Source organism: Trichosurus vulpecula, chromosome 5, assembly GCF_011100635.1.
Source record: "Trichosurus vulpecula isolate mTriVul1 chromosome 5, mTriVul1.pri, whole genome shotgun sequence".
Classification (NCBI taxonomy): Eukaryota; Metazoa; Chordata; class Mammalia; order Diprotodontia; family Phalangeridae; genus Trichosurus; species Trichosurus vulpecula.
The window spans coordinates 120,452,576-120,478,758 of NC_050577.1; the positions used below are offsets into that span (position 1 = coordinate 120,452,576).

At 45.7% G+C, this 26,183-nt stretch overlaps 3 protein-coding genes across 3 annotated transcripts; 1 reads left to right on the forward strand and 2 right to left on the reverse strand.

The window, feature by feature from the left end:
- Positions 1 to 913: 913 nt before the first annotated feature.
- FSCN3 (fascin actin-bundling protein 3) lies at positions 914 to 13,193 on the reverse strand. The gene is made up of 7 exons (XM_036761222.1): positions 13,053 to 13,193; positions 10,332 to 11,034; positions 9,779 to 9,897; positions 8,213 to 8,372; positions 7,886 to 8,056; positions 6,341 to 6,546; positions 914 to 1,049 (listed from the first exon to the last, which is right to left on the reverse strand). Exons 1-6 carry the CDS (start codon positions 13,191 to 13,193, stop codon positions 6,341 to 6,343), a joined length of 1,500 nt encoding a protein of 499 aa, XP_036617117.1. The 3' UTR covers positions 914 to 1,049.
- Positions 13,194 to 14,836: 1,643 nt separating this feature from the next.
- Positions 14,837 to 19,441, reverse strand: ARF5 (ADP ribosylation factor 5). The gene is made up of 6 exons (XM_036760315.1): positions 19,251 to 19,441; positions 18,354 to 18,434; positions 17,897 to 18,006; positions 16,994 to 17,065; positions 15,539 to 15,664; positions 14,837 to 15,368 (listed from the first exon to the last, which is right to left on the reverse strand). Exons 1-6 carry the CDS (start codon positions 19,315 to 19,317, stop codon positions 15,282 to 15,284), a joined length of 543 nt encoding a protein of 180 aa, XP_036616210.1. The 5' UTR covers positions 19,318 to 19,441; the 3' UTR covers positions 14,837 to 15,281.
- A 2,170-nt stretch (positions 19,442 to 21,611) lies between these two features.
- Positions 21,612 to 25,969, forward strand: GCC1 (GRIP and coiled-coil domain containing 1). The gene is made up of 2 exons (XM_036758426.1): positions 21,612 to 22,955; positions 24,317 to 25,969. Exons 1-2 carry the CDS (start codon positions 21,918 to 21,920, stop codon positions 25,607 to 25,609), a joined length of 2,331 nt encoding a protein of 776 aa, XP_036614321.1. The 5' UTR covers positions 21,612 to 21,917; the 3' UTR covers positions 25,610 to 25,969.
- The last annotated feature ends 214 nt before the right edge of the window (positions 25,970 to 26,183 follow it).

A 26,183-nucleotide genomic window follows, 5' to 3' on the forward strand; every position in this document is an offset into this window, starting at 1 on the left:
GGTACCAGTCAACTTCAACAAATGAATGAATGAAATGTACCACTTCAAACCCTTCTGTACTATGGAAACCCTATTCTTTCCTCAAGACATTTTGCATACCATTTGGAAGCTTCTGTAATACTGACTGAATGAGGGCAGTGTCAATCTCTATACTACATATTAGTAAATCTTAATTCTTTCATTTTAGCTAAAATTAACATAAATAAAAGTCCTATTGTTTCTTCCCACAACCCCAATAGATTATTTTGTACACCCTATGTAGAAGACCACAGTTCTAGGACACAGCTAGTTAATATAGGTGAGATGAAGTGAGAAGTCAGGGAAAGGGAAGAAAGGAATTCTCATATGTAAAAAAAATTTTTTTAAAGACTGGATCTCCCCATCTAGGACATAGCTAGTTAATATAGGTGGGATGAAATGAGAAGGATGGGGAAAGGGAAAAAAGGGATTCCTCTTCTCTCCTGCTACTTTTTTTAAAGACTAGATCTCCCCATCTTACCCATGCTAGAAGTACAGGGGCTACTTGCAGGCTGATCTCATTGCTGATCCTAGGAGCTTTGACACTGCTCTGTGTCTGACCCCACTCCTGGGGGGCTCTCCCAATTGATGCCAAACTTGGTGTAGATACAAGATTTATATAGACCATTGCAATTCCTGAGCTCTAGAGATCTGGTAGCCATAGCCTCCCAAGTAGTTGGGATTACAGGTGGGTGCCACCATGTCTGGCCATGACACATCTTTAGCCCCTCTGAATGTCAGACCCAAAGCATCCCAAGGCCTCATAGCCATAGCCTCTCCACCTTAATCCACACCCCCACCCACACCCCTTCTTCTGCTCCCTTAGAAAGAGGCAGCACACAGAAATATGGGTGGCTGGTCATGGTGTATTGTTACCGAACTCGAATGAGGAGTGGAAGGATAAGCTGTGGCTGGTAGGGTTAGGGGTCGTGTTGTGGATAATCTTCTCGCAGATCTCGTCTTCAAGGTTCCCATCTTGTTCAGTAGGGTGGTTCCTCCAGAGGGCTTCTTTATGATGGTATCACATCTACCTGGGGGGTGGGATGGGGTGTGTGAGTCAAATAGGAACTTTTGCTAAATCAGATCAAATACTTATTGAGCACTTATGAGGGGATATGCTAGGTACTATAGGGGATACAAAAAAAGTACATAAGCTCCCTGCTCCCTCAAGGAAATTATAGACTTAGTTGGAGAGAAAGACATTTACTAGAAAAAAGAGGCATTAAATGATAAGAGTTTCACTGAAGAGATAGGATTTGAGCTTGAGTGTCAACTTCTTAGTGCCTCAATTTCCTTTTCAGTAGAAAGAGAATGTCTTATTCAGGTACAGTTTGGACTAGATGACCTCTAAGATGAAATGCTTTCCAGCTCTGAGACATTGAGACTCTCCGAATGATGGATGGGATTTCAGTAGACAAAGAAGAACTCGAGGGCATTCCAGACTGGCAAGTAAAAAGAGGAAGGTGGGGAAAAGCCAGACATGTTCCAAGGGCACTGAGTAGAAGAAAGAACATAGAATTTTAGCATAGGAAAGGACCTTGGTGATAATCTAGTACAGCATTTTTATTTTAAAGAAGAGGAAATGAAGTCCAGAAAAGTGAAGCCCAGTTTAGACAAAATGGAATGTTTATGTTAAGGCATGGGTAACTGTATTGCCTCGATGAGAAAACTCCCACAATTTAAGAGATGCACTCCATCTACGACTCATAGTCTTAGAAAGTTGTGTGAGATTTGAAGTAAAGTGACTTTCTCATAGGCACACAGCTAGTAATTCAGTTCAATGAATTATTATTACATGCCTACTCTGTGCCAGGTAGAAAAAGACAAAAATGAAAAGTCCCTGCTCTCAAGTTGCTTGTAATCTATAAGGGAAAAACAAGATGTACTGAGCCAAATAAAGATAAATGCAGAGTAATTTTTGGTGGGGTGGAGAGTACTAACAAATGGGGAAATTGGGAAAGACTTTTTTGTAGAAGGTGGCACTTGAGCCTTGAAGAGAAATGGATGTACCAGGAGGCAGAGGTAAAAAGGAAGAGCATATTCCAACAGGCCTGGGGTCCAGCCCAAGCATTTAGCCAGCACTTCTATAGCACTTTAAGGTTTGCAAAGTGCTTTACAAATGCTATCTTGTTTAATCATCACAACAACTCTGGAAGGCAGGTGCTATTTTTATCCTCATTTTGAAGAATAGGAAACTGAGGCTGAAAAGTTAAGTAATGCCCAGGGTCACAGAGCTAGTAAAGATATGAACTCAGGCAAAAGCATATAGTCAGAAGATAGAATGAAGGGAATGACAAGTTGGCCAGTTTGGTTGGAATGTAGGATGCTAAGGCTGAATAATGTGAACTCATCCTGGAGAGATAGAGGGGATCCCACATTGTGACAAGCTTTAAATAGCAAACTCAGAGGAGTTCATATTTTTTCTAGAAGGAATAGGGAACCATTGAAACTTCTTGAGCAGGGACATGGTCAGACTTGGGTTTTAGAAATGTTATTTTGTATATATAGAGCCTATATCAGATTGCAGGCCATCTTGGGAAGGGAGAAAGGAAGGAGGGGGAGAAAATTTAAAACTTAAGGAAGTGAATGTTTAAAACTAAAGGTAAATAAATTAAATAATAAAAAGAAAAAATATACATTTCAAATAAAAAATTTTAAAAAAAGATATTATTTTGGGTAGTAAATAGAGGATGATTTGGACAGCGAAGAGCCTGGATTCAGAAAGGCCATCATTGTAATAACCTAGAAGTAAGAAACAATGAGGGCCTGAACAATGGCTATATTATTGAGTGAGAGAATAGGAACAACATGGAGGTACACTTGGCACTAGAATTATCAGTGACAGAATAGGAGGATAAGGAGAGGGACAACAAAGATCTGAGGAAAACTTCTATGTCCCGAGTGAACCTGGGTGACTAAAAGGATTCTGGTTAAGGGAAGAAAGGGAAGTTAGGATGAATGAGAGGTTTAGGAGGAAGTGAGTTCTGTTTTAGACCTGTTTCCTTTGGGATACCTATAGAATATCTAACAAATAGTTGGAGATGTGGAACTGGAGTTCAAGAGAAGGATGTTAGCTGGATATGTACATTTAGGAGTCTTCTGTATAGAGACTACAGTTGAACCCTTGGGAATCTAATGAGGTCACCGAGTGAGATAAAGTAAAGAGAGAGGGGTATAGTCCTAGAAGAGAGCCCTGGAATACATCTTCCCATAGGAGGCAGCATATAGATGATCATTCTGCAAAGAAGATTGAGAAGGACCAGTCAGAAAGGTAGGAGGAAAAGGATAGTAAGTATCAGAGCCAAGTCTTCCTCACTCCATCTACTACAATCTCCACTGTCCCACACATACTTCAGAGTAATACAAAACTGGGAAGGTAGATTGGGGTTAGATTGTGAGGTGTTTATTATGGCAGGCTAAAAGGTTTGGAGTCATGCACTAGGGGGACATTGGAGGTTTCTGAGATGCAGAATAACATGATCTAACCAGAGGGATCAAACTCAAATAGAAACAGATCTCTTCTGGCATGCATATTACATAAATTAACGTTATCTATGTTATATTGTATTTTTATTTATTTCACTAAACATTTCCCAGTTACGTGTTAATCTGGTTCAGTCTTCCTTTCAGAGGTCATTTAGCCAGCCAGCATTGAGTTTGACACCTCCAATCTAAGCCATGCTTTAGGAAGATTAATATGGAAGGACTGGAACTGAGAGAGGTTGGAGAAGGCCTCCCATTAGGAAGCCTTTCAATAAACTATTTATGAGGTATTGAGGACCTGAAATAAGGTAGTGGGACTAGAAAGAATAAATTCAAAAGACATTGGAAAGGAAGAATTGATAAATCAGTAGCATTTAGTAACTAAGTAAGAAGTTAGGGAAAGGAAGAAATTTAAAAAAAATTCAGGTTTTGAGGGTAGATACCTGGGAGAACAGAAATAGGGAAATGAGGAGCCAGTTTCAGAAGGAAGATGTGGAATTCATAGTTTCCAAAACACAGAGTTTGAGGTGATGGAAGAACATACGAGATGATTCAGAATGGAACCTGTGGGAGACGTCAGGCTATTAATGTACATTTGGGAGTATCTTATCCAAAAAGACCCACAGAAATGATGAGAGGGAGATCTATGTATAGGTACATAAATATATCTTCTCTCAAAATCAACCTCCTCTTCCTTACTCACTCTCTACTATAGGACTTTTCAAAGGCTTCCATTTAGGTGATGATTTCTGTACCTAAGTACAGAGACACGTCTAGTGTGACAGGAGGAATTCCCAAGTCCTCATGACAAACATATGAAAACATTTTTGGAGCGCCATTCCTTTATTCTCTCTGTTGAGTTTGGGTTGGTTAAGTGACATGTTCAGAAGTTCCCATCAGTTGAAAAATTCTTAGTATGTCATCGTGACCTTGAGTAAATCACTAAACCTTTCTGGGCCTCAGTTTCTTCATCTGTAAAATGAAGGGGTGAGTCTAGGTGGCCTCGAAGGTCCCTCTCAGTTCTAAATCTAGAATCTAGAATTCTATGACCCAGAAGTACTTCCATGGCTCATCTTCCCACTCCTCTTTTCTCTCTCAAATATTGATATTGTCAATCAATTAACAAACATTTAATAGGTGCCTACTATAGGTCACACACTGTGCTAGATTCTGGGATACCAAAAAAAAAAAAAAGAAAAAAGAAATATTCCCTTAATGCCTAGGAACTTTTATTTAACGTCTAGGAATTTTTAGGGAACATTTACTGGGTGGAACCTACGGGTACACAAAAGTAAAGAGAACATATATGCAAAGGAAAACAAAGAGATTGATGGGTAAAGGAATTAAAAACTGGTGGGAATCAGAAAAGGCCTCAGAGTAGGTGGTGCTTAAGCTTAGCCTTGAAGGTAAATTTAGGTGGAGCTAAGGAGGAAGAACATTTCAGCTTTAGGGCACAGCCTGTGCAGAGGCATGGGGGCAGGAAGGGGAATATTGCATACAGACCACACTAATTAGATCAGTTTGGCCCGAACGAAGAGTACTGACAGACTACTAATTTGTAGTCAACCTGGAAAGACAGTCCCGGAGCCAGATTGTGAATAGTGTTAAATGCCAAATAAAGGAGTCTGTATTTTCTCATCCTGAGCAGGAGAGAAACATGGTCAGATCTCTGTGTTAGCAATATCAATTTAGCAACTGTGTGAAGGATGAACTGGAAAGAAGAGACCAATTCAGAGATGATTTCAATAAAGAAGGCCTGCCTTGAAAGGGCCAGATTGAAATCAACCTTAAAATTTAATTAGCTCTGGGGACTAAGGGACAGAGCTTCCTGGTGATCTAAGTGGAAAAGCTAGCCCACCAGAAGGCAAGAGTTGCTCTCCCTCAGCAGGCTTGATAAATGTACAAGCTTTAGCAACAGAGAAGCAGGGAAAGTACATTCAACCGAAGTCATGCCATGTCCTTGCCAAGTATTCTTCACATGCTATGACAAGTAAATCTCCTTAAACTCTAAAATAATAATAGTGAGGGCCTGCATTAGGGTGTTGATGGTATGAATGGGGAGAGAGTGATGGATGCAAGAGATATAAAGAAGGAAGAATCAGCAGGACTCGGCAATTGATAGGATATTGGGGGTGAAAGGGTGAGAGAGTGGAGAGTAGATGCGTTTGACTAGAATGATGGTGACCTTGACAAAAAAGAGGAAGTTAGAAGGAAGTGGGGCAGTCAAGAGCAAAGATTTTTGGACATGTTGAATGTGAGGTGCCTATGGGATATCCAGGGGGCAATGCCCAGCAAGCAATGGGTGAGATTGTATTAGAGTTCAAGGAAGAGAGGAGTGCTGCATGTGTAGATTTGAGAGTCATTGGCAGGGAGATGATAGTTGAAGCCATGGGGGCTGATGAAATGAAAGAGATTCTACAGAGGGAAGAGAAGAGGATCCAAGACAGAGCCCTGGGTGACTCACATGAAGGGGACAGAACATGGATAATGATCCTAAAACGGAGGCTGAGAAGGATTAGGGAGGAGAACCATGACAGAGTAATGTCACAAATCCCTATGAAGGAAAGCGTATCCAGAAGGGTAAAGGTTAAGTGCTACGGAGAGGTCAAGAATGATGGGGACCCCAAAAAGGTGACTAGATTTAGCAAGAAAGAAAACACTGGTGACTTTGACGGAAACTATTTCAGTTGAGTTGGGGGAGGTCAGAGATTAAATTGCAGTTGAGAAATGAGTGGAGGCAACAAGCATAATCAAATTTTTCTAGGAATTTGTGAGTGGGAGGAGAGATATGGGATAATAGCTTAAAGGGATGGTAGGTCAAGTAAAGATTTTCTCATACCTAAAACTCCCAGAGACATTCGTTGGTGATGGCCTCGCTGTCGGCCAGCAAGACACCACTGCTGTCGGCCCGTATGTAGTAGCCATTGGGGGCCAATACAGCAAGTAGGTTGCTGCCTCGTAGTTCTAGACAGAAGTTGAGAGCAAATTTTCCCCAGGGACGGAAGGTGCCATAGGCTGTCAGGGACCAGAAGGTGCCACCCTGTGCTGGGGGGATAGGAGAGCTGAGGTCATTAAACGATGTGAAGGTGAAGTATGTGCCCCAGATTCTTGGACACCTGAGTGGTGGCATGGGTAGAGGGGACACACAACCACACTACCACCCTCAACCACACCTCCTCCTCCCCAGATCTCCCACCCTTTGTCGGCTGTACCTTAGCTAATAATATTAGCTAGCTAGCATTTATATGGTAGTTTAAGGTTTAGGAAGCACTTTATATAGATTATTTCATTTGATCCTCCTAACAACCATGAGAGGTAGTGCTATTATTATCTCTATTTCACAGATGAGGGAACTGAGTCTCAGAGAGGTCAGAAGACTTGGCCAGGGTCACCTGGTCAGCAAGCGTCTGAGGCAGGAATCAAACTCAGGCCTTCCTGACTTCAGGTCCAGGGCTCTATTGACTGTACTACCTGGCTGCCTCAGAGAAGCCTGAGGAGGGATGTCATAGATCTTTGTGCCACCTCTTCCCAATTTGAGATCTGTTCTAAAGAGCAATAGGGAAAGTACCTTCCTCCTTAGATTGACTTTTTAAAAAATCCCCATCTACTGAGGAACCTTCTTTTGGGTATCTATCTACCCTCCCACCTCCCACCAGCCCCACCCCCCCCTTCTCCCTGCCCAGCACCTTCCCTAGCATCTGACAGTAAGCTCCTTACGGTTCCCTTTAACTTAGCACTGTGGCTAGACTCTTGAAGTGGCAGGAAAGAGAGCGTCAGAGGAAAAGTAGGAGTGGAGAGGCTCATTTTAAATCGGGATAGTAAGATTCTTCAATAAAGTGACTCACATGAAGGGGACAGAACATGGATGAGAACAGTGGGAGAGGTAAAGCAAACCTGAACTTCCTTCTTCATGCTCAACATATACTACTGTGGCATCTAGTAAATGCTGAGACATAAGAATTGTTTCAGAAAGAATGAAGAAATGAATGAAGAAAGAATGAAGAATGAAGAAAAAATGTCTTGTTTTCATAAACTCATAAAACCTTAGGGAAAGGCATAGTAGGATAGATATTAGTTTAGGAGTCAGGAAATCTGGTTTGTTTGCATTGCCTCTAATTTGCTAGATGACCTCATTCAAACTGCTTCACTTCTCCAGGCCCTTGTCAAAGAGATGAACTAGATCAGACAGCCTTTAAGATCTTCTCCAGCTCCAATAATATAAATATTAAGAGTTGGAAGGGACTCAGAGACCATCCAACCCAGACTCCCCTAAAGTCACTTTCCCAAGTCCTGGAGAGGGCTGAGCCAATGGACGCTGAGTGATGAGCCCTGGATCCTTTGTAGCATATTCACAGAGAAGGATTGGGATGAGGGTAGCACTCACCCTGAAAATGGTAAATGCTTTGCCGGCAGGGCAGTAGCTGGATGCAGTCTGGCTGGTCCATGTTGCACTGAAGTTGGTCATGTTCTGATGATGTTCCTACATAGCCATAGCGACCTCGCAATGCTAGGAAGGGTCGATTGACAAAGCGGATCCTAAACTCTTCACAGGGGCCTGGGGGAAATGGGAGTTGAGATCACTGGAGACAATAAGCACTCTGGGCTCTCTTTCAGATGTGATATACTAGGGGCAAACTAGGTATGGAAGGGCATTATGCAAGGATTCCTGGCCCAAAGATCCTAAAAGGAAAGGCCCCTTCCCCTGGCTTACCTGGATGCAAGGAAGTGGCTATCAAAAACCCGTTGGATGTGATACCCACGTAGCGTCCGTTAGCAGCCCGTAGAACAATCTTGCCACAGTTCCAGCTCACACAAAAAATGGCGTCAGGCTCTAGTTTTTGCCCATCTCCCACTACTGCTCTATGTGACCTCTACAGAGAGGTAGAAAGTCTCAGCTTTGGGGCAGAGTCCAGGTTCCCTCTCAAACCCTGCCTCTGGCTTCCACTCTGAGCTTATTAACATTTACTTAGTCCAGGAGTTAACCTTTTTGGTGTCATGGACTCCTTTGGCTGTCTGGCTAAGTCTACAGACCCCCTCCTCATCTGTGTTTAAATGTATAAAATACACTGCACAAAAGAAACCATTTATACTGAAATTCAGCTGTTTCCTACTCAAGTTACTAGACCATCTGATACCTATCCCTAAGTAAGGACCCCTCCTCTAGAGCGTTGTTCTCCTTTTCTTTGAAATTCTTCTTGGAAAAAGACAAGAACACAGGATGATCAACTATGTTCACAAAGGGCAGAGAGTCAGTGTTGTGAATGGAAAGGAACATTAGACTAGGAGTGAGGATATCATGGGTTCAAATAGTGCCTTGAACAATTACAGGTTGTGTGACTCTGGGAAAGTTAACTTCTCTGGGCCTCATCTTCAAAATGAGGGAGCTGGATGGCCTCTGGGGTCACGACCAGCTCTAAATCTATCATCCTATAGAACTTATAAATAATAATAATAGTTAACACTTACATAGGGCTTGCTATGTGACAGACATTGTGGCAAGCACTTTACAATTATCTCATTTGGTCCTCATAATGACCCTGGGAAGTACGTGCTATTATTATCCTCATTTTACAGAGGCAAACAGAGGTTAAGTGACTTGTCTAAGGTCATACAGTCAGTAAGTATCTGAGGCCAGATTTGAACTCAGGTCTTCCTGACTCTAAGCCTGGTAGTCCATCCACTGAGTCACCTTACTGTGAGCCTCTCTGAGTCTCAGTTTCTTCATCTACAAAATGAAGATGATATTATTTGTGGTACCTACTTCACAGGGCTGCTGCATGGTCCAAATGAGATAATGTACGCTAAATGTCAAGTTGGCTATTGTTATTATAATATTATTATTGTTATTACAATTATTAAAGAGAAAAAAAGTCCTTGAAAATCATGCTAGTCTCTGTATGAAATTTCTGCTGACATTCCAGAGCCCTAGGGACTGACAGTGTAGTCCAACTCTGGATTCTGTAGCCCAATCCTCCCACAGTCTAGGCTACTCTTCTAGGGTTTAGCTCTAGGGCCAGTCAAAGGAAAGAAGAGGCCTGCACTCGGGATCATGGAGGCAAATCAGAATGAATGAGGGATTAGGAACACAAGCATCTTACTTCTGCAGGGCAGCTTAGAACATCTGGACATCTACCCTGGAAGGGATGACTTTCATTTCTACTGTCAGATGGGGGCCCTGGGGTGCTAGGGTGTGCATATTGGGTGAGAAGAAGGGAATACCTGGGCTTTTTTATTCCTTCAAATTGTCCTGGGCCAGCCTTTAGGCCCATATTCTTACCTGTGCTAAATATTGACCAGTAACTGAACGGAGCTGAACAGCATTAGTGTTTGGATTACTCTCATACTGGAAGAAGGACATAGGGGTCATCCGCTCAGATTTAGCACAGACTTCCAATTCTGCAGAAAGAGGGAATTTGATCACAGGAAGCCCATGGGCCAGTGTCAGTCCCTGCTCTTCCTATTACAGCCTCCTCTTCCCCCACAAGACTCAGACCCAACCATCTGCCACTAGCTAAGAGCTAAACCCTATTTTCCTTCCTCTCATTATTTTTCTGTATGGAATGGTCTATACCAGAAACTCCAGGCCATTTTACAGAGGCAGAAGAGGAGGACATAGCCCCTTCCAACCAGAGACTAGTTTCTTTATTTTTCAGCCCCTCTTTGCCTGCCTCCCAGGTCATCCTTCTATTCTTTACTTTGGGGATTCTTCACTTGGTAGGGTTCAGCACTTTTCATTCATTCCCCTCTTCCCTGTTCTCCTTATTTCCTTCACTCAGTTCCTCTCGCCTATGGATTTTTCCTCCACCTCTCCCACCAGCCCCAGCACTTGCCCGAAACGATGGTGACGAATTTCCGATTCTTAGATTTGATAGTGATCCAGGCTGTGCAGTGCTGTAGTACAAACCATTCCTCTCCCCCCATGGGGTTGGAGCCCAGAGCCAGGAGGGCACGGGAGCCCTGTGGGTACAGGAGGCATCCCTCCCCATCGCCCAAGGCTATCTGCCCACCAGGCCGGAGCTGAAGGTGAAAGGCTGTTTGCTGCGAGGGCCTGTTGACCAGCCTGTCATTTTGGGACAGGAAGTGGTGGGAAGAAGACTCGAGGTGGTAGAGCCCATCGTAGAAGTGCAGCAGGAAGCCACACTCCTCTAAGTAAGGCACAGGCGCATCCACCCACACACAACCCTGCTCAGGGCTGGCCCGGATGTAGCAACGGGTAATGGGGCTGTAGAGCATCACATGGACGTGCAAGGCTGGCCGTGGGGCCCACATGTGGTAGGCAGAGAGCACCCTCGAGGTGCAGAACACATCCTCTCCATCGGATTCCAGATAGTGGCCAGTGATCATACACTGCAGGGTCCACTTGCCATGGCGGTGGAAACGAAGCAAGAAGTAGCCATGTTGCGTGTTCCGGGGCCACCCGCAATAGACTGAGCCATCTCCCTCTGGCAGCAGGATGTAGCCATGGATACTCTGTAGGCGCACCACGGCCTGACAATCCTCATCCTGTTCATTGCATACTATTAATTCCCAGGTCTGCAGAGAGGTCCCAGGGAGGGAGGAGGGAGATATTAGTGCTCACTAGAATACTGGCCCTAAGCCGCTCATTCATAGCACCCTCAATGTCAGTCACTGACACCATTTACACACTGACCCCACATTCCCTAATGCCCTCAAACCACGACCATCAGCAGGAGCAATAACACGACCTGCATGCTTACCACTGGGGGTGTGAAGCCAGTGTCACCAATATACAAACCACAGTTTTGCTTGTGGTTTCTTAAAAAAAAAAGTTGAAAGTGTCATATTCACAGGATCACAGATTTAGAGATGGAAAGGACCTTAGAGGTCATTGAGGCCAACCTCCTCATTTTACAGATAAGGAAACTGAGGCAGATAGAGGTGAAGTGAATTGGCTAGTCACATGGCTAGCAAGTATCTCAGGCAGGATTTGAATTTGGGTCTTCTTTACTATAAGCCCCATATTCTATCAATTGCATCATGGTGCTTCTTTCTAGTTGTCCCAACATGAACTTTCCATTCCCTACTCTTCTTAATCTCCTTCAATATTGGTTCCAGGTAAAAGATTCAATGAGATTCAAACTTAAGGCTTGCTTTTCTCTCTCTGATACTATATGTACTATAGTTAAGAAACAGGTACATTGGCTCATCGCCCTCAGTCTGTATCTCCATTCCTAGAACCATCTGTTCTTAGTGTAGTCATCTCACAGAATTCTATCTCTACCTCATGTGTCAGAGATAAATAAACAAGGGCCTCAGGTCCAAGGAACAAAAGTTTGTTGGTGTAAGCTGTCACCATCACCTCGATAGAGTGTGCGGTTTGTGGTCAAGAAGACTGAGTGTGAAACCTGCCCCAGACACTAGTTGTTTGATTCTGGCCCAGTCTAAAGCCTTTAGGTTTCATATTTTTTTTTTTTTTAGAAATAATGTGTGTAGGGGCAACTAGGTGGCACAATGAATAGAGCACCAGCCCTGGAGTCAGGAGGACCTGAGTTCAAATCCAGCCTCGGACACTTGACACACTTACTAGTTGTGTGACCTTGGGCAAGTCACTTAACCCCAATTGCCCTGCCTTACCCCATCCAAAAAAAAAAAGAAATAATGTGTGTTAACCATAGACTTAGGCAGCAAGACCTAGAAATTTTGTGTGTGTATGTGTTGGGGTCGGAGGCAGAACAAGATCAAGTGGCTTTGCGGCAGATGGCTAAAATTCAGAGGGCTCACTTTTAGTCCTTTGAGTTCAGCACCTAGTTAGCAAGAGTAATTAGTTAATTTCAGAAATGCCCAGATGTAGCCTGCTAGCCACCAGTAATGCCCCAGTGGAGCTCCATGCTGGTGGGCTGTCTGCTCCCCAGTCCCCCAAGCAGCATTTGAGGACCAGCCTAGAGCCTCTGCAATACTTGTCCTAGGAGACTTGCTTTGGGTGTAAAAAATAGTATTTAAATGTTCTTAGTGGAGACAGAGCAATGGGAGGATCTGAGGTAGAAATATGGAAATTCTTTTCCTTAGGAGACAAAGAACCCAGTTCCAGCCTCTGTTCCATGCCATTCATCCTATGGAACCCATGAGTTCCTGACTCTGCTGAATCCCTCCATTTCTATCCCCTTTTCAAGATAAGAAATCAAGACTTAGTGTTACATAGACCTTCCCCCTTTCCCCTATATATATTTCTCTTGAGACCCCATAGTCCTTCATTCTAGCCTGAGACTCTGGAAGTCTCTCCTTTGTGATGTCACAGTACTTCTGTGCTGATACTCTAGGGGGCAGAGGGTGAGAGAGCAGTCAGAGCAGAAAGGGGCAGGGACACTGGAAGTTAGCTGTGGACTTTGTTAAAGGTGTGTGAGATTGTATGGTAGGACTGGGTTGGAGATGAAGACACCATGGGCACAGGACAGAAAAGACTCAGGAATGTCAGTGATAGAGGCAAGCAAAAGGGCAGGAGAAAAAGTGCCAACACCCCCCAGAGTGGGGGTGTGTGGCCATTTGAGCATCAGCGTTGTGATACCCCACTCACCCCAGTGATGGCTGGTTACCTGTCTCCTGCCTAAGCCTTTAGCTACAGCAGTGATTTTATTCCCATAGTTCTCAGCTGTTAGATAGGTGCCAGCCCAGCTGATAAGGCCGACCTTCTGGTCCTCTGGCCGGGACCCATGAAGCATCCAGTCTTCCTCCATGGGGCCGGCGCCACACCTGATGACTCCGTCCGGCCCAGCCTTGTCCTAGTATGCACCTGCAGGCCATAAGGCCAGGAACAGGGCCCCAGGACCAACAAGGGAGGGAATCTAAAAGGGGAACCTCCTGGGTGAGTGCCCTTCCTGCTGGACCTAGCCACCTCTGTGACCCGTGGGCATTATGACCATAAAGGTTGCCTCCTTTCCCTAGAGGTCTGGCTGTCATCACCCTATAGCGGGACAAGGCATGGTCCCAATCCTTCACAAATGCATCCCTTCACATCTGTCAAATTGTCACTCCAGAGTGAATAAGAACCCAAGACCATGGCAATCTTCCATATTCTGAGCCTGGGCAGAGTGCCATGTAGGACCTAAGACTGGAAATCACAAACCTCTTGACTCTTCTACGACCAACTTGTGACTTCAGGCAAGTCCTCTTTCTGGGTCTTTGTTTCTTTCTTTGTTAAACAGAAGAAGACATTCTCAATCTCTATTCAGGGGTATGAGGTTCCCTTAGGGTTGAGGGATCCCTCTAGCCTAAGAACATGAGGGAAAAAAAACAGCTATTGAGAATGTTAAATTCTTTGGACAAAGGGGAACAGAGCCCAATACTGGGTTTCAGGTAGGAGTGATGTGAGCACTCATGACTAGGCTAAAGAAACTGACACAGAAACATATATGACATGGGCTGGAACCCTACTCCACCCCTTGGCCCCCTAAACTCCCAGCTACACTAGTCTATAACTGTATTATTGGTAACCAGTGGTAAAGTGGGCAAGGAATGCAAGGACAAGAAAGCAGTAGAGGGTCCTGACATTTGGTCCCCAGGAATGTTGCTCAGCCCACAATACTACCATTAAAGAAAGTTCTCCATATGCCCAATTTTGACTCCACAGTGATCAAAGTGCAGCTACATGAAGCATAAAGACACAAAATAATAGTGGAAGCCCTGGGGAAATTAACTGATTTGGAGGAGGGTGGCAAAATGGATAAATAGGCCATTTAAAGAAAAATGGTAGAGGGTTTGCTGAAGGTTCAAAGGAGATGAAAACTGTCAGTTGTATTGGAGAAGTAGTAGTGTTCCTTAAACTGAATTTTTCCTTCCCCTACCAGCTGGGGGACTTCCCTAGAGAGGATAACACCCCTGAGGGGTGTAGCACAAACTGAAGGCACAGCAGAATATTCTGTAGGCTCTAAGATGTGCTATTCCAGAGGACAGATTAGCAGTAACAGAGATGATGGAGCAGCCAGAGCTCCTGCTGAGAGGCAGGGACAGGATAGCCTTCGGGCCCAGTGACACACACAGAGCAGGGGCTCTAACGTGTGGCCCCGTTACTCTGTCTAGCCTCAGACACAGACGTTATTAAAGTGAGGCTGAGCCAAGCAGCCAAGATGGCTAAGAAAAAGGCATTACTCCTTCAGCCTCCTTAACCCACAGCATTTTCCAAGCCAGTTGCTTCCTTGCTGTTAGCATCCCCACTACCCTCCCAGGCAACACTGCCACTAGTGACTCACTTGTATAGAAGACTTTCAGGTTTACAGACTGCATTCCTTACAAAACAGGTCTTCAAGGTACCTAGGTAATGCTACCCCAAGGTACCCTGCAAAGAAGGTCCCCATTAGAGAGACGAAGGCAACCACAAAGCTACAAACCACAGCAAATTTATTATTCAATATCCAGTGCTGAATCACAGCACCAGTCTGGTCCCCCTCCCCACATAGCCCCAAGAAGTATACCCAAAAGAATGAAATCAAAAGTCAACCCAGTTTCTTTTCTGGAAGGCCTTGGTTCCTGTAGCTGCTTCCACAGTTCCCAGGGAGTCAGAAGACAACCCCTTCCCCCCTCCCCCCAGTACCCAGAGGGTTAGTCTTTCGGGTCCTGGTAAGAGAGAACATGCAGGCAAGAGCAGCTGTAACAGTTTGAGTGAGTGAGTGAGTGAGTGAGTGAGTGTGTGTGTGTGTGTGTTTTTTGAGAAGGAGGGGTAGGGGGTAGGAGCAAGGAGTGCTGCCTTAAGAGTCCTCAAGAGTTCAATTGTCCAAGAGATACAACCTGGGAATTTTCTTCCAGCAGGGGTTTTGCCCCTTGGGTAGTTAGCGCTTTGACAGCTCATGGGACAGCCAGTCCAGCCCATCATACAGCCCTGTACCCTGGGTAGCACAGGTTGCTTGGACATACCACTGTAAGGGAGAAAGGAGAGGTTAGCAACTGGGCAAGGGGTTGCATGACGGTGGATGGAAGCTTCAGTTCTCATGCCAGCTTTCACTTTTTCAGGTATAATCCTTTCTCCTCATCCCACCCCTTCTGTCCCTAGCCCCAGGGAGGAGGGAGGGTGAGAAGATACACTCACAGTCCGGCTACGCAAGCTCTGCAAACCCAACTTGTCAGTCAGCTCGCTCACAGGCATGGCATTGGGCATGTCCTGCTTATTTGCAAACACCAGCAACACAGCCTCCCGAAGCTCATCCTCCTGGAGCTTGAGAGGGAAAAAGAAAGGAAGAATGAGATAAGGATTCATACATCCATCAATTGACTTATGGCCACCCATTCCAAGAGAGGAAGGCAAATGCTGCAGGAAGGAATGACCAGTTATTAAGCGCCTCCTATGTGCCAGGCACTGTGCTAAGCACTTTACAAACATTATCTCATTTGTTCCTCACAATAACCACAGAAGGTTATTCCCCATAGCACAGCTGAGGAAACTGAGGCAGATAGGAGTTAAGTGGCTTGTTCACGGTCACACAGCTAGTGTCTGAGGCCAGATTTGAACTAAGGTCTTCCTGAGTGCAGGCCTAGCAATCTATCCCCTTTGCCACCTACCTGCCTCTACGCAAGAGTATTCTACGGTCAGCAGAATACAGTATTTAAAATCCTCATTTGTAAAACAGGACACTATTGTACTACCTACCTCCCAGAGTTGTCTTGAATTTAAGATAATATATGAATATCATAACAATATATATCCATATATAATAATATATGAAAGGTGTTTTATGAATTATAAGGTGCTATATGAAAGTCAGTTATTTTCATATCAACATTCCTCAAACTGGGCTCTGTAGAACCCTGATGATCCACATAATGTGAGTAGTTCCTGGGAGAAGGATCTCAATTCAAGCGATATTTCCCCCCACTACATTAGATATGAATGTATCAAAAATAGTTATTACGTGCAATTTTTTAGCATGAAAATAGGTTCAAATTCTTTGATTTTGAACTAACATTTTTCAACTTTTTTTTTTTTCTGTGAGTATTCGATATCCCTAGACCAGGATTTGAAAGTGCTTTATATAATTTATGTATTTCAAGCCTCACATTGTTTCTGTAGCCAAATTGCTTAAGGAAATGCTGGTCTATACAGACAATACTACAGGCATTATAAATAAAAATAAAATAGAATTATTAATCTGAATGAAATCATCTTGGCCTTAGAAATAGCCCATAGCTGTTCTTGGTAAATGGGAGAGAAATCTATTTCAACATAATAAAAGATAAAATGTACAATCTATCTCCATACAACCTATCTCTCTTTCTTACCTTGGCCAACATCCCACATAAACATGACTGAAGGATAAAAAGAAAGCCTATTTTACCTACTTCATCCTATAACATAAGGAGGGGGGGGGGCTTCTCTCTTTTTATTTACCCAGAGTGAATCAATACATGAGATTTTACATCTAAAAAAAAGACTCAGATTTCCTGGCCTAGGCTGCAACCTAGTCTGTGTTTTCACTGTCTCTGCTATTTCTGACTCATGAGAGAGGGCTCATTGTCCAATGTTTTCCACAGCCCATCTGGTACTCACCATCTTCTGAAGCTCATCAGCAGATTCTTGGACCCGCTCTCGGTCATTGCTATCTACTACAAAGATAAGACCCTAGGGTGGAAAGAAAGAGCGATCAGCCCAGCCAAAGAAAATGAACCATAGTTCTCTCTTTTCCATCCCTCTGCTTGCCTCTTCTATAATTCTACTTTCATCCATCAATGGACTCAACCGTTTTTCATTCAAAACATGAAATAAAACCAAAAAACTCCCAAACCCAAAACATCTTTTGAGTATCTATTATGTGCAAGGCACTATGAGGGGGAAAATACATTCTCTATTCTTAAAATACTTATTAATGTAAAAGGATAGGTATACTAATATTGAATGAGGAAGAATTTCATGAGGGCTATTCAGAGATGGTACAAGCAAAAGCTACAGAAACATGAAAGGAAAAATTACTTCTGGCTGGAGAGATCAGAGAAAGCTTCATAGAGAAGCAAGTGGTATTTGGGTAGGACCTTGAAGGATGAACAGAATTTCAACAAGTAGAGGGAGGAGATTGGAGTGGGGGAGAAGGGTGAAAGAGAGGAATATTCTAGGTAGAGGGAATGGTGAACAGATGTATGGAGGCAGGAAAGCTTGTTCAAGAAACACAGACTAGGTCAAGGTGGCTAAACTCAAAGAGGGAATAATTGAAAAAAATGGCTAGAAAGTGGAATAAAAGTTTCTTGAGGGCAAAGTGTTATTTTATTTTTATCTCTAGCACCTAACATAGTGTCTGGGCACATAGTAGCTGCTTAATAGATACCAGACATAGGAATGTTTTATTTTGTAGACAATGGGGAACCATGGGAAATTTTAAGGCAGGGAAGTGGCTATTCAGCTATTTGTGCCTGGCTGAAAAGTGGTATGGGATCCCTAGACCCCAACCCTCTGGCCCACCTGAGTGTTTTGGAAGTAGTGTCTCCAGAGAGGCCGAATCTTGTCCTGGCCTCCCACATCCCAGACGGTGAAACAAATGTTCTTATATTCCACTGTCTCCACGTTGAAGCCTGTGAGGAAAGGGAAAAGGGGGGGAAGCCTGGGGGGGAGGAGGGGTGCTGTAATGTGGGCAGGTACATTCAACTCCACAAAAACCACGGGAGATCAGCATGGACAGGAGAACTTCTGGGAGTCCCCAGGAGTATATCATGCAGACTTAAAAGAATTAACACAGCAGGGCCCTGGGCTGCTACTTCCACATCCTGGAACCATCAGCCAAACACACCATGACCTACTTTCTCAAAGCAGCCGTATCTAGTGTCAGGGTCAGGCCCCCGAGAGGAAATACAGGGGACTCTAACAGACTACCGGGGAGCAGATCCTGAAACCAACCCTCCCCTCCTTCCCAGGAGCTCACCTATGGTGGGGATAGTAGTGACAATCTCGCCCAGCTTCAGTTTGTAGAGGATTGTGGTCTTGCCTGCGGCATCCAAGCCGACTGCAATAGAGAGGCAGGGTAATGGATACGGGGTATCGGAGAAGCTCCGAAAGAGATGGGGAGGGAGAGGGCTCAGGAACCTACAAGGGCTCAACCGGAAAAATTCAATGGGAAAGCCTCAACCTGCATCTCCCACTCCTTGGAGCTATGTTTAGGGGAGTCAGAAGGGAGTCTGGGCATCACAAGCCATTTCGCTTCCCCTCAATAGAAAAACACGCACACCCAGGACCAAACAAAAAACCCCACCCAAAGCAGGCCTGAAGATTAAAGGGAGGAAAGAACCCAGGGAAAGAAGTAGGGGCACCCATAGGGACGAGGCTGTCTCTCCTGGAAGGAGCCTCTCCAAAGAGACATTCCAGCCACGTCCAAGAGCCTCGCGCGGGGGTGGGAGGCCTGCCTGTGGGTTAACCCCACACAGGCCAGCAGGTTCCTGGGCCTGGGCGCCGGCAGGCTTGGGTTGCTGCTGCTGCAAAGCGGAGGAGGTTGCAGGCAGGGCCGGTTGGGCGGCAGGCCATACCTTTCCTACCCAACCCCGCCCCCAGCTCCCAAGCAGCGGGGCCCGAACGCCGGGGATACCTTTTCCCTCTCCTCCCTCACCCTCCACCCCATGCCTCAGTTTCCCTCCTCTCCTCCTCTCTCTCCCGCCCCCCCCCCGCGTCCCTCCCCCCACCCCGGCTCTTGCCCCCAGGAAAGGAAGGGGAGGCCGGGGCTGGGAGTGCAGCAAGACAGCAGGGCAGGGATGCTGCGGGGGCGGCGGAGGGCGTTACACCGTGGGCAGCGAGGGATGCGGGGGTGTGACGCTGCCCGGGACCTCACCCATGAGGATCCGCATCTGCTTCTTCCCGAAGATCCGCGAGAAGAGCGCGGACACCGTGAGGCCCATGGCTGGGCCGGGGAGGGAGGAGCGGGGAGCCGGGAGCCGGGAGCCGGCAGGTTGCTGGGGGGGGATGAAGAGCAGCGGGGAGCAGGAACCAGAGCCGCCTCCGCGCTTACAGGACCAGCGTGACGTCACTAGGGAGCTCCGCCCCCATCCAGGGCTCCGCCCCCATTCCGCGCACCTTACAGAGCTTAGGGACCAACCTTCTCCTTTTGCAGAAGAGAAAACTGAGGCCGGGAGGGGAAGGGATTTGCTGGAAGTCATCTGGATAGTAAATAGCAGAGACGGGGTTCGGACCCTGGTCTTCTCGCTCCATATCACTTCTTTCCATTAGGAAAACTGAAAGACAGAAAGAAGGCTCAGGAAGAATCCCCCAGCATTCTGTAACAGTCTGCCTGGGACACTGTGTGTATTTTTGTGAGTTTGTGGCAAGTAGGAGAAAGGAACTGGGGTTAATAACCAAATTCCCTGGCTCTCCAGAATGTTGCCTCAGAGGCCTTCTCCCCTCCCAGCATCAGGATCAGTTGTGGCAGATGCAACTTCTCTTCCCCATGCCTGCCAGAACACCCCAAGATTCAATGTTTCTTCCTTTTTAACCTCTCCTTTCCACTCTTTCCCAGAATCACTGCAAAGTAGGGAGTGAATCTATGGACACTGCCCCTATTTCCAGGTACCACGACTGACCTACAATAAACATTAATGATAAACAGAAGTATTATGTGCTTTAAACACCTTAACCTCTTACTTCCACTGCAAAGTAAGGAATGCATCTATGGACTCTGCCCTTCCAGGTATCACAACTGTCCTACAATAAACACTGATGATAACAAATAGATGAAGTATGTATCAAGTGCTTTAAAGTGTTCCAGGCACTGAGCTGAGTGCTGGGGTTACAAATACAAGCAAGACAGCACCTGCTTTCAAGGAGCTGACTTTTTTCAAGGGCATTAATTCTAAGGAACCCTAGTGTAGTCTTACAATTCTCTGCACCTCATGTAAGAGGCAGGGTAGAGTAAGAATGTATCTCTTTAAAGCAGAAATTTCCTCTTATACTTTGTATTTCTGACAGCCTCTAGCCCAAGTCTAGGCACATAGTAATTCAATGCTTGAATTGAAATGACTGGCAGGATAGAGAGAAAGTAAAATGTAAGTTTTAGATCATAATCTAAGGGGAGAAATCATATTCAAGTGCAGAGGCAATCCCCAGATGTGCTGTTTTTTCCTCTCTATATTTATACAAATACACCCCCCCAAAATAGGCCTTTTTTGAGGAAGGCAAAGGGATTAAGTGACTGGCTCAGGGTCATACAGCTAGCAAATGTTTGAGACTGAATTTGAACTCAGGTCCTCCTGACTCCAGGGACCATGCTCTATCCACTGTACTGCCTAGCTGAGTTGGAAAGGGCATAAGTGATTATCTAATACTCTCATTTGACAAATTAGGAAACTTTTATGCTCAAGAGAAAGTGATTTGTCCCAAAATTACACAGGTAGAAAGATATTAGGGGAGAAATTTGAATTCATGCCTCAAACTCACAAATTTAGAATTCACTTCCACTACACCATGAAACACTAGACATCTGTATCAATAAACACTTGCTGAACTGAATGAAACTAGAGATCTGCAGATGGCTAATTTGCAAATTTGGAGCAAACAACTCTCAAGAGGCAACTGACCATAATGGTTGCAGCTTTCTGGATCTTCTGGATTGGTGAATATAATAATAATAATAATAAGTATCTATATAGTGCTTTAAGGTTTGCAAAGGGCATTACAAATCCCTCTTTTGATCCTCACGACAATAAGAAAACAGGCAGACAAAGGTTAAGTGATTTCCCCAGGGTATTTAGCAAGAGGTATGGAGAACGGCCCCTCAGTACTCCCCTCTCCCACTTCCTATGCGGGGCAGGGTTCTCCTTCAAGCACTACAGACATTTTAATAAATAATATCATTTACATAGTGCTTTAAGGGGTCCATGAACCAAAAGAGGTGAAGAACTGGTGGTCATACTCTTGGCAGGGGATCGCCTCCATTCTCTGCGGTGCAGTCACGTATACAGGTCTCTTTATGCATTTCCCCAAGGCGCAGTTCCTCCACTGCATCAGATACCCTGACCCCCTCAGACCCCAGGAAGCAGCTCCCAGTAGGGCCAAGGAGCAACCGCAGCAGCTCAGCTTGTGCTCCAGGCCCCTCCCCTTGGCGCTCCATAGACCCCGCCCCTCTCACTATGCCCCACCCCTTTCGCTCTACGTCCTACCTCCCCTCCCGGAGCGCACGCCCATCCGAATGCGCACCTGCACTTCCGGCGGACCCGGAAGCGCTGTTGGCAACTAACTGAAGTCGTTACTGAGTTAGCTTCGGAGTAGGAACCGGTCGGTCCGGTGTCGGGGGCAAAGGGAGCAAGGGGCGCGGCGGCGTCTGCTAGCTTCGTCAGTCGCCCCGCTAGCCCTCGGGGGTCGGAGCCGGGAAAGCGCCTGACATGGCGGCGTTGACAGCGGCGACCCCTCGGCGGGAGCGCGCGTAAGATCGGACCCCTCCCCTCCGCCCCCCCCCCCCCCGCCGCCCAGGCTCCGTGAGCCGTGACGTCACGGAGCAGCCCCGGCCATGGAGAAGTTTGGCATGAACTTCGGCGGGGGGCCCAGCAAGAAGGACCTGCTGGAGACCATAGAGACGCAGAAGAAACAGCTGCTCCAGTACCAGGTCCGCCTCAAGGACGTCGTCCGGGCCTATAAGAGCCTGCTGAAGGAGAAAGAGGCCCTGGAGGCCAGCCTCAAGGTGCTCTCCGCGTCCCATGAGGCTGACGATGCCGGCCTCACAGCTGTCCAGTCCTCAGGCCTTTCCTTGGCCGATCCTGTGGATGACCGGTGCTCCACTCACAGTGAGGACAGCACTGGCACTACCACCAGCCTGGACACGACAGCCAGTCTGACCAGCACCAAGGGTGATCTCGGGGCGGAAGAGGAGAGACCGGCCGCCGGTCCGCCACCTCCAAAGTCCGAGGAAGCCAGTGGGTCGGAGAGTGGCATCAGTTCCAGTAGTGGGGATGTGCCAGCCAGTGGTGGGGGGGAGACTGACAAACGGTTGCACCAGCTGAAGACCCAGTTGGCCACTCTGACCAGCTCTTTGGCCACAGTGACTCAAGAGAAGTCGCGCATGGAAGCCTCCTACCAGGCGGATAAAAAGAAGATGAAACAAGATTTGGAGGATGCCAGCAGAAAGGCTGAGGAAGAAAGGAGCCGGCTGGAGGGGGAGCTAAAGGGGCTGCAGGAGCAGATGGCAGAAACCAAAGCCAGGCTGATCACACAGCAGCATGACAGAGCCCAGGAGCAGAGTGACCATGCTTTGATGCTGAGGGAGCTGCAGAAACTGCTACAGGGAGAGAGAACCTTACGGCAGGATATAGAGCTGCAGCTCGAGGAGACCCGGGAAGCCCTGGCTGGACAGGCCTATTCAGCTGACCAGGTGGAAGGGTTCGAGTTACAGATCAAACAGTTGACCCATGAAGTGGAGGAACTGAAGCGGGAGCTGCAGGCTTTTCGAGAGGAGAAGAGTCATCCAGACCCTCGGCTGGAAGAGCTTCAGGAAGAAGCTGCCCACCTTAAGAGCCATTTCCAGGCCCTGTTGCAGGAGGAAATGAGGAAGGTAATTTACCTTATCTGATTCAAATCTATAGGTACTTAACATGAGACTAAGAATATTAGACATTTCCTTCTTTTCAAGCTGTCTACTGTAGTTGAAAGAAGCACTAAATTTGTAATGAAAGTTCAAAATCTCACTGTGCCACTTATCAGCTTTGTACCTTTAGGCAAGTTGCTTTATCTTTTAAGAACTCAGTATTCTCTTCTGCAAAATGAGGGCTTTGGACCAAATTTACCTCCAAGGTCTCTTCATGCTTTCAATTCCTATATTCTAATGGTCCTTACCCAAAATTTCTCATGGACAGATCTACTGGAAAGTCCTGGCTTAGTTAATGTTTACAAAAATTACGGAGCATACTTCTAAGGAGATGTGGTGTTTGTGGGTGCTGTCTGGAATGAAGTTGGAGTGCTCCCAGATTCTAGGCATTGGCTTCTTAACAGCTGTGTTCAGGAAAACAGTGGAGTACTGTATTCTGTGTGTGTGGTTGATAATTTTTTTCAGAAGGAGGCAGTTTCCTTCAATTGTCAATCAGGATTTGTTTTGGAGTTGAATGTGCTATCCCAGAATATTGTTTTGGATTTTATGAGGGCCCCTTTTCAATTCTGAACTTTCCAGGCAGGGGCAGCATGCAGTTTCTGAGGATAAACAACAGATTAAGGGTGATAGACATAATATGCTAGATGTGTGACAAAAATGTAGGAAGTAAAAGCAAAAAAAGCACAATGTTCATGAACACTCAACAAACATTACATACCTATCATGTGCTAAGGCAGTGTGCCAGGCAATGGGATTACAAAGGGGGAAAAGAAATTCCAGGCCTCAAGGAGCTTACATTCTACTGGAAAGCAGGTGGCAGGAAGAAACAATACATGTATACAGATAAGCATAATACCAGGTAATGTTTGAGAAGGGCAAAGGAGAGATCTAGATAAAGTGTTCTAGGAAAATTTGAGGAAGGAGAGAAAATTTCCAGCTGGGTGGATCATGGAAAGGATTCACTTTGAACTTCTTGGGCTGAAGACGATGCTCCCTGGGGAATAATTGTAGTGCATTTATTTTGACTTGATCTAGTAATGGTATTAGTGCTCCTGTGATTTTTCTCGAGTCACATAAAATGAGCTTAATATTATTTGGTGAGATAAATCCTGAGGCTTCAAGGGGTGAAGTCAGGGATGCAGAATGGGAGTGGATAATAGTTTAAGTTTTATTGGCGCTTGAATCAATGAAAAAGTTTTCTAAAGTTCTTCCTATTCCTGCCAGCACATCCTGTTTAAATACCCTCTCTTTTCTCTGCCTTTCCTAGATTCAGTGACAAGCTCTGCACTCTCTCTTAATTCATCTGTGTTCATTTCCTTGGTTTTTAGACTGCTTTGGCAGAGGAGCAGCTCCGTCAGTATTCTCAGATGGAGGAACAGAGGGTGGCTGCCCTAGAGAACCAAGTCTCAGAAGTGTCTGAACTTCTGGGCACCTATGAGAAAGCCAAGCAAAAGGACCAGCTGGCCATTCAAAAGCTAAAGGATCGCCTTCTGCAGCTGGATATGGAGAATAAGACACTTGCTCTTGCAGCCTCTAGTCGTTCTCCCCTGGACAGCCACAATGAGGAGACCAGCCTGGATGTCAATGTCCTAAAGGATAAGATGGAGAAACTGAGGAGTCTGTTGCAGATCGCAGCCAGGAAGAGCCAGGTATCTCTGAATATGGAAAAACTGTGTGAAATAGAGATGCTGACAAACTCAGATGCTGCTGATGGGGAAAAGGCCACTGCATTGTACTACCAGCAAGAGCTAAAGCAGCTGAAAGAGGAGTTTGAACGGTACAAAATGAGGGCCCAAGTTGTCCTCAAGAGCAAGACAACCAAGGATGGCAACCTAGCCAAGGAACTGGAGGAAAGCCAGGAGCAGCTTGCAGAGCTGAAGGAAAAGTACATTTCCCTTCGACTGTCCTGTGAAGAGCTTGAACGGCAACACCAGCAAGAGGCTGAGAGCTGGAAACAGGAGTTGGCTCAGCTGCAGCAGGTCCATCGGCAGGAACTGGAGAAGAGTCAGCTTGATTTCCGGGACCGGACACTGAAGCTTGAAGAAGAGCTACACAAACAGAGGGACCGTGCTCTAGCGGTGCTTGCCGAAAAGGACTTGGAGCTAGAGCAGCTCCGTTCTGTGGCTTTGTGCTCGGGGCTGCAGGGACATAAGGCCTCAGCGGGTCAAGGGAGTAACGGAGATCTAAGTGACTCATCTCCAGACAGTTTGACCCAAGCTCTGCACCTGGCTGCATCAAATGAACCCACTTTCTTCTTGTATGCTGAACAGCTGGCTCGCAAGGAGGTTGAGATAACATCTTTGAGGAAACAAAAGCATAAGCTTGAGGTGGAGGTACACCAGCTTCAGGACAGGCTAATTGTGGAGGGTGAACAGCACCGAGAACAAGTCTGTGCCCTACAGAGCCACATTGAAAAAAGTATCAGGGACCAAAGCAGGGAGGGGGCCAATCTGGAGTACTTAAAAAATATAATCTACCGCTTCTTAACCCTGTCTGACTCTTTGGGCCGCCAGCAGACACTTACAGCCATATTGACTATCCTGCACTTCAGTCCAGAGGAGAAACAAGTGATTATGAAACTCCCAGCTAGTAGTAGCTGGTGGCCTTCTGGCAAGAGATAAACTCTTGGTCCTTTCCTGTTTCTAACCCTTTTTTATCCTGGAGTCACTTCTGATACTATAACCTCTTCTCTTACAAGTATCATTTCTATCTTTTCCATACTGGGCTGGGATGGTGTCTGCCAGATGCTTCTGGGCCCTGGCAGTGCTTATGGTATTACTGTAATAGCAGCCTCTACTTAGGGGTTTGAGACTGAATACCAAAGGTTGGAAAATATCGAAACTTTCCAAAATAAAATGTTTTGTTATCCTTTGCAAGTTCTCAGAGACAGTTTTGTTTCTGAGTAGATAATAAAATTATTCCACTGGGAAGGTAATCCAGTACCACTGGTGCTTTTAATATGATGAAAATAATATGAGATCAAAAACAATGATTTGTTTCTTCATTTTTGGAGGCAGGTGGGATTTTGGCCTAATCCCCTGGGACATGAGACAAGTCTGGAATGGGGATGATGTTCATAGGATTCCTTCAGTAGATGCGTATTTTGCTTATATAGTCTTAAGAGTCTTATGAATTTAGGATTTTTAGATCTTGGCAAGAGTTTATGTGAGTACTCAAAGGTTTTGAAAAGCAGAT

Bases quoted from the DNA above. Each gene is read 5' to 3' on its own strand.
- FSCN3 (XM_036761222.1), bottom strand. From the start codon at position 13,193: ATGGAGGAAGACTGGATGCTTCATGGGTCCCGGCCAGAGGACCAGAAG. The intron at 8,057-8,212 runs GTAAGCCAGGGG...CATTTCCCCCAG, and splicing joins AGCCACTTCCTTGCATCCAG to GCCCCTGTGAAGAGTTTAGG. The intron at 6,547-7,885 runs GTGAGTGCTACC...CTATCCCCCCAG, and splicing joins AAGCATTTACCATTTTCAGG to CACAGGGTGGCACCTTCTGG.
- ARF5 (XM_036760315.1), bottom strand. From the start codon at position 19,317: ATGGGCCTCACGGTGTCCGCGCTCTTCTCGCGGATCTTCGGGAAGAAG. The intron at 18,007-18,353 runs GTGAGCTCCTGG...CTTTCCTCACAG, and splicing joins CACTACTATCCCCACCATAG to GCTTCAACGTGGAGACAGTG. The intron at 17,066-17,896 runs GTGGGCCAGAGG...TTTCCACCCTAG, and splicing joins ACTACTTCCAAAACACTCAG to GGTCTTATCTTTGTAGTAGA.
- GCC1 (XM_036758426.1), top strand. From the start codon at position 21,918: ATGGAGAAGTTTGGCATGAACTTCGGCGGGGGGCCCAGCAAGAAGGAC. The intron at 22,956-24,316 runs GTAATTTACCTT...CTTGGTTTTTAG, and splicing joins TGCAGGAGGAAATGAGGAAG to ACTGCTTTGGCAGAGGAGCA.